The sequence below is a fragment of the Salmo trutta genome, chromosome 1 (genome assembly GCF_901001165.1).
Source record: "Salmo trutta chromosome 1, fSalTru1.1, whole genome shotgun sequence".
NCBI classification, from domain to species: Eukaryota; Metazoa; Chordata; class Actinopteri; order Salmoniformes; family Salmonidae; genus Salmo; species Salmo trutta.
In genome coordinates, this window is record NC_042957.1 from 5,554,034 (window position 1) to 5,561,288 (window position 7,255).

The 7,255-nt window shown below is 45.0% G+C and overlaps 1 protein-coding gene across 1 annotated transcript; it reads right to left on the reverse strand.

The window, feature by feature from the left end:
- Positions 1-450: 450 nt before the first annotated feature.
- Positions 451-4,478, reverse strand: paqr8 (progestin and adipoQ receptor family member VIII). Its single transcript, XM_029699292.1, has 4 exons — positions 3,610-4,478; positions 1,912-2,556; positions 1,212-1,432; positions 451-936 (listed from the first exon to the last, which is right to left on the reverse strand). The coding sequence occupies exons 2-4, from the start codon at positions 2,441-2,443 to the stop codon at positions 616-618; spliced, it is 1,074 nt and encodes a 357-aa protein (XP_029555152.1). The 5' UTR covers positions 2,444-2,556; positions 3,610-4,478; the 3' UTR covers positions 451-615.
- Positions 4,479-7,255: the final 2,777 nt, after the last annotated feature.

Here is a 7,255-nt window from a genome sequence, read left to right on the forward strand (position 1 = left end):
AGATCCTGCTCTGCATGGCCTATAGTCTGCCTGTCACTATGGCCAAAATCACAGCCTGTTCTGTTCACTGCTCAATAAAACTGACTTCTTTGTTTGCTCAATCCCGTGGCTTGGACTGCCCAGTCTCACTCCGACAGCTGAAAGGGAAAGCCGAAATCCAGCTTTAAAAATTTCACTAACTCTTTATCAGACAGACTTTGGGGTGAAATTCCATTAAGCTTAACACAAAAACACCCTTCATGGGTTCCTCAGATATAAACCGAATCAATAGCCTGGTCCCAGATCTGTTTGTACATTTGGCATGACAATGTCCATAGGCATTGGCTATACAGCACAAACAGATCTGGGACCAGGCTACTGTATCAAAGCTTATGGATCAATAACTAGTCAGAAATAGGCAATAAAGAAATATTTACCCTGTGTCCAGGAAGTAAACAACGGAGGAAATGGTTAGATTGTACAGGAATCAAATGCTCTTTTAAGGCAATAACCCTTTATCTGCTACAAAGATGCTCATCATCTTAGATAAATACTGTCTCTCTCTATACATTTACAGGACATGATAGTTCTCAAAACACTGAAAATGTCTCTCATTCTTCCTCTCCCTGCCATTCCTCACTGTTTCACAGTTTCACATTTCGCCAGTCGTCTCTGCACATGCCCCCTCATGACAACCGCGGTCAGGGCACTACATAGTGCTAGGGCGAGGAAGGATACACCGGCGAACCACAGCTGCCTCTCCCCATACAACTGCAGCACTGTATCCCTCCGACTGCCATAGTCCAGGAAAAGGGCCTCCAGCTGACACAAAGTACACAGAGACAAGAAGAGGTGGAAGATCTGGTGACCCTGACCCATGATGTCACAATGCCCCGGGAAGAACCTCTCAGGAACAGGGCAGGAGAAGAAGAGGGCTGCAAGCAGGAAGAAGGCCATCTAAAAATGGAGGACCACAATGGAAACAAGTCAGGTGACTCTGTTAATTGTTTTTTTTTTATTTAAAATCCTCAGTCATTTGTGTGTGTGTTGTATTGTTGTATTCTCATGGCTCAGGCAACTCTATGGGCCAGTTTACCAGACACAGATGGAGATTCTCCATTGACCATGCTTTGTAGACTAGGACTTGGCTTTCTTTATCTGTGTCCGGGAAACCGGCACATAGAGTTGCCACAGCCATGATAATTCCTCCAGTCATTCATTCATCCACCCACCTGCAGGGCGTGGAGCGGAAGAGCGGGGTCCTGTCCCCAGGGTACGGTGGCCAGGCGGTGTGCAACAGGGCTGATGTCCAGGAAGTAGGCCATGCTAGTGGGGATCAGCTGGCAGATCTTCCTCCGGAGCGGGTAGGGCCGGCGGTAGCGTGACTTGGCAAAGCAGCAGCTGGCACAGGACAACCAGCCAAGTAGGGCAGCGCCAGGGAGGAACCAGAACCCTAGAGGTAGAGTTAGAACAGTTTGTCACTCCACAGTATTAAGAATAGGGTGATATTGCCCTTAGATGCTGATCCTGGGTCACTTTTGCATTTCTCCCACTAATGGTTAAAGTTAGGATTGGGGGAGGGGAAGCTGATCCTAGAACAGTATCTAAGGGAAATTTCACCCCGAGCACAATATTACAACAATCGGCAATACATGTTGCAGATTTAAAAGCCACCTTGTGGACCACTTAGTAAGAGTTGAGAGACTGTAATCCTCCGTAGGTAATTATAACACAACATCAGGATCTGGTATGCCAAAACAAAACACAATGTGCCTAAGGCATCCAAAATGGCATTCTTTTCCCTTTGGGCACAGGTGAAAAGTAGTGCACTATATAGGGTATCACTTGGGATGCAAACAGGTTAAATAAAGTGCACTAGAGTGTGGAGAGAAGTGTGTTCCCATAGCAATAATAAAACAAAACACAAAGTACCTACGGTGCTCTCCCTCCAGGCAGGCTCCGAGCAGTAGAAATAGTGAGCCAGGGAACAGCCATACTGATACACAGACACACCCACATAGTCCAGGAAGAACAGGGAATAGTGGGCCAGCTCGGAGTGGGACTGAAGCAGGTGGGCTGCTACGCTACAACACAAGTAGGTGAGGGCAGACAGTATGTACAGGCAGAGAGGCAGGGACGCTGAGTCTAGGGACAATCCATAGGCCCAGACACGTAGGAGAACCAGGGGACCTGCCAGAAGGTGTGTCCAGACGTTGAGGGATTCATTGTGTCTCTGGAAGAGGCTGAGGAGGTAGCAGCGCCAGTCTTGCCCCACCGGGCGGTAGCCGGAGAGGATGTAAGGCTCCTGGAACAAAGTGGGGACGCAGGAGACAGGGACGGTGGGGCTGGGGGAGGGGAGGGAGGGGAGTGAAGAGGGGAGGATGTCGGAGAGGTGAGGCAGCCGGCTGAGCTGCTTCACACTCAGAGTCAGGGTGCTGAGACGCCCCAGGGCTCCGCTGGACATGATGAAGGTGAAGAGGTGGGGCGAGGGAAGGAAAGAGGGATGGAGGGAGAGAGGTGGGAATGGGTATAGAGGAGGAGTAGGGTGGAAAGTTGATTTGGGAAAATGTGGGTTTGCTGTGAAAACAGAGAGAAGATAAAAAAATGCAGTTAAGGTTATTTAAGAATCAAAGTAGAGATTAGGTTGTATTGTATTCTGTATTATACCAACAGTAGCAACTAGGTCAAAACCGATGCTGTTTAAAATGAGGCAGGCTGGCAGACACACATTTCTCACATAGCTGGCCATCTGGGAATTGATTCACCGGTCTGTCAGCTAGTGTCAGCTTACACTGGGAAGCAGGTAGGTAAGCTAGCATGTACCAGAGAGCAGGCATGCAGTCATACCTGTAAGTTGTTACCTCTAGCCTGCTACCTGGCCCAGTACCCTAGTCTCACTGCTTCCCTCGACACCCCACCCACACACTACGGAATGACAACAGCCACCCTATCTATGGCGTCAGCAGCGATACTAATAAGCACCTATGGAGACCAAAGACAAACATATACACCCAGAGAATAGAAACCAAGCCATGATTGTGAGTGATACAGTGCCAACTGGAAAGGGACACTTCTGAAACTCTTGACAGCGCCTTACCTTTCTCACATTAAGCATGATTGTGTAGGATATTAGTGGTGACATTTCCCTTATTTGAAAACTTACAAATCGGGGTTGTCATTTATGGGTGAAATACTTCTACAATTAAACCTGGGTAGCCAGTCTGTTTGAGTTATCATTCCACTCCTCGTCATCATGTGTTCTACAATAGCCTGGTCCCAGATCTAGGATCAGGTTACTTGTACAAGGGGAAAAGACTAGAAAGACAGGGATGAGGCAAACAGCATTCTAGAAAATACAACTACAAAAACAGATGAGGCAATAGCATTCTGCACTGGCTGCATGGAATGTCTGTCTGTCTCTATCCATGTAAGAGCCCCATTATCAGCATTCAACTAAACCTCTAGAATCTAGAAGAAATTGACCAAAAAGGGGTTAAGCATTAGAAGCAATGAGAGAGAGTTCTAGATTAACGTAAAAGGGAAATAATATATATATATAAAAAAAAAAATGCTAGACAAGTTATTATACTCTCATATTCAAATGATTGTTTGAAAATATAGACATCTCACCTGTCTTTCTGTATGTTCCTGAATGTCTAGACAGAACACACCTGTTGCTGGGAGCCGTCGCAGTTATGAAATACCACTACAGCGCTAGACTACACTAAAGCTCCCCCTACATCCACATCGTTTTTCATTTCTACATCGATTTCGTGATGCTGATGGTGAAACCTATTCTCAAGCAGACAGTGCGTGGTAGCAGCACGCCAGGTGAACTCTATCAATCTACAAGTGACAGCATAGCAGCCCTACTGCAAAGAAGTGATTTGGGAGACTGGGCGTGCCTAAAAAGGTAGGCTAAACCATTGGGCTAAACAGAGAACGCCCAAAACTCAAGGACTGACCTACATTTTCTGAGGCAGTGGCGCTATGAAAAAATAATCTAATCCAAAAACTACGCACATGGGGTTATGCATCACAATAAAATATATAGCCTAGGATATTTTGTTTCTCAAAATACAACCACAATAGCTTATCAAAACAACCCTTTTTCGTGCACACGAGAAACCGAAAACATGATTTATTATTGAAGCATAATATCAAATTGCATGATATGTTGATAAATGATTTCGAATAGCATATTAATATATTTTTTTCTGCATTTTTACATGTGAATATGCAGAGCCTCATTATACGTTTAAAAACCAATCAGTGCCTATGCATTACAATACATACGCTACAATGCACTACAATATTACATTGCAAATAATGCAATGGCCACAGCTCGTTTTAGTTAAATAGCGCCATCTGCAGTACTATCGGTGGAAGAGCGTCCTTAGACATATTTGGGACCAGGCAATGCAAGAGGTGCTGAGAAGATGTTGAGCATGCGCAATAGGCAGCTGGTGTCTGTTCTATGGTGTATGTTCCGAGCCTCTCTTCTTGCCATGGCAGGGGAAAGATGTTTTGGGGGGGATGGTGCTGAGGAAAATGATTTTTCTTCCTACTCTGCCGTTGAGTCTTTTTCTACTCTCATAGAGGAGCAATAAAGATTTGAAAAATATATATATATATAAAAAAATTAATTACTTCTTAAATGTTATTTATCAGCATCTCTACTTCCCATGGCTCCAATTCTGTTTGTGCTCTTACCAATGTAAAGGACGAGTATCACTTCCTCCCGATTCGGCCCGTACCTGGCTCGAACCATCCTCCCTCAAGCATATTAGCTGATCGCGCCACCTCAAAAGCTTGCTAATGAGTTTACACAAGCGGGACACTTAAGGCTGAGTAAGTTTCACACAACGTCATGTGTTACACTAACATGAAAATGATACATGAAATGAGTTGGCAGCGTCGTTGGAGGGAAGGTAACGGAACTATACTGAACAAAAATATAAAACACAACATGTGTGGTGAGTATGCAGGCCATGGAAGAAGAACGGGGACAATTTTCAGTTTCAAGGAATTGTGTACAGATCCTTGTGGCATGGGGCCGTGCGTTAATGCTGAAACAAAGTCATGGCCGCGGGTGAATGGCACAACAATGGGCCTCAGGATCTCGTCACGGTATCTCTGTGCATTTAAAATGCAATTGTGTTTGTTGTCTGTAGTTTATGCCTGCCCATACCATAATCCCACTGCCACCAGAGGGGTGTTTCAAACTCTACCCTGTCATTCAGCAAGCACTGTCCAAGGCAGTATGAAGAAAAGCACCACCATCAGAGAGCTGAGAGACTGAAAAATGTGTTGCATGATAAATATTCAATAAATATTTAACAAATTGGTATACAGTTTTGTATATTTACACAGAAACGGAGGATTTAATTGTTTCTGTTCACAATGTTGACATCAGCAAACTGTTCACCCACATGACGCCATACACGTGCGTGGTCAGCAGTTGTGAGGCCGGTTGAAAGTACTGGCAAATTCTCTAAAACAACTGCTTATGGTAGAGAAAATAACATTAAATTCTCTGGCAACAGCTCTGGTGGACATTCCTACAGTCTGCATGTCAATTGCTCGCTCTCTCAAAACTTGAGACGTTTGTAGCATTGTGTTGTGTGACAAAACTGCACATTTTAGAGTGGCCTTTTATTGTACCCGGCACAAGGTTTTGTGGGCTATACTCGGCCTTGTCTTCGGACGGTAAGTTGGTGGTTGTAGACATCCCTCTAGTGGTGTGGGGGCTGTGCTTTGGCAAAGTGGGTGGGGTTATATCCTGCCTGTTTGGCCCTGTCCGGGGGTATCATCGGATGGGGCCACAGTGTCTTCTGATCCCTCCTGCCTCAGCCTCCAGTATTTATGCTGCAGTAGTTTATGTGGCGGGGGGCTAGGGTCAGTCTGTTTCATCTGGAGTATTCTCTTGTCTTATCCGGTGTCCTGTGTGAATTTAAATATGCTCTCTCTAATTCTCTCTTTCTCTCTTTCTTTCTCTCGGAGGACCTGAGCCCTAGGACCATGCCTCAGGACTACCTGGCATGATGACTCCTTGCTGTCCCCAGTCCACCTGGCCATGCTGCTGCTCCAGTTTCAACTGTTCTGCCTGCGGCTACGGAACCCTGACCTGTTCACCGGACGTGCTTGTTGCACCCTCGACAACTACAATGATTATTATTATTTGACCACGCTGGTCATTTATGAACATTTTAACATCTTGACCATGTTCTGTTATAATATCCACCCGGCACAGCCAGAAGAGGACTGGCCACCCCTCATAGCCTGGTTCCTCTCTAGGTTTCTTCCTAGGTTTTTGGCCTTTCTAGGGAGTTTTTCCTAGGGAGTTTTTCCTAGCCACCGTGCCTCTTTCACATGCATTGCTTGCTGTTTGGGGTTTTAGGCTGGGTTTCTGTACAGCACTTTGAGATTTCAGCTGATATACGAAGGGCTATATAAATAAATTTGATTTGATCTATCCTTATAGCCCCACCTCCTCTCCTCATCTATCCTTATAAACCCAAACTAAGTAACCTAAGCTGATTACTTTTAGATGACTTTCCCCTTAAGAGGCATTAGAAGAAGACAAAAAGGATCCTTTAAACACATTTGGTGTGTCATCATAGTGGTCTCTGATTGGTAGTTACCTTTTAATTCAAGTGAGCACCAAAGTGAGGTGATACAAGGATCTAGAAGACAAACATTCTAAAGAAGGTAGAAGACAGTGAACTCTCAGCACAGAGGAAAAAGGAAAGTGGAAGCCATACTTCGCAAAGTCAAAGGCTGGCTAAGTTCAAAAACGACTGTGGAAGGTTGGTTGGGGAGAGAATATGAGCATGAAATTCATCCATCCACCAGAGAGACAATATGGATAATGTCCGGGAAGAGATGAATCTCATTGTGGACAAGCTGGAAGAACAACGTGTGCTACGAGAAGAAGATGTCCCATCACGAATAGTGCAAACCTGATCAACAGGCCACGTTTGAAGACACTGTCTATAAAGAAGCACAATAGATTTATTGACCTAGCAAACGGATTCATGGTGAGCACCCCTGACCGCTGCCTCGCAATCAAACCCACAAATTGCTTCTTTAATCAGAACAACAGTTTTCAGCTGTGCTAACATGAATTGCAAAAGGGTTTTCTAATGAACTATTTTAAAATGATAAACTTGGATTAGCTAACACAACGTGCCATTGGAACACAGGAGTGATGGTTGCTGATAATGGGCCTCTGTACGCCTATGTAGATATTCCATTAAAAATCAGCCGTTTCCAG

What these genes read in the sequence shown, in the direction of transcription:
- paqr8 (XM_029699292.1), bottom strand. Translation starts at nt 2,443, where the DNA reads ATGTCCAGCGGAGCCCTGGGGCGTCTCAGCACCCTGACTCTGAGTGTG. An exon ending in CTGGAGGGAGAGCACCGTAG is followed by an intron (nt 1,433 to 1,911) that starts GTACTTTGTGTT and finishes CTCTACCTCTAG; the next exon opens with GGTTCTGGTTCCTCCCTGGC. An exon ending in TTCCGCTCCACGCCCTGCAG is followed by an intron (nt 937 to 1,211) that starts GTGGGTGGATGA and finishes CTCCATTTTTAG; the next exon opens with ATGGCCTTCTTCCTGCTTGC.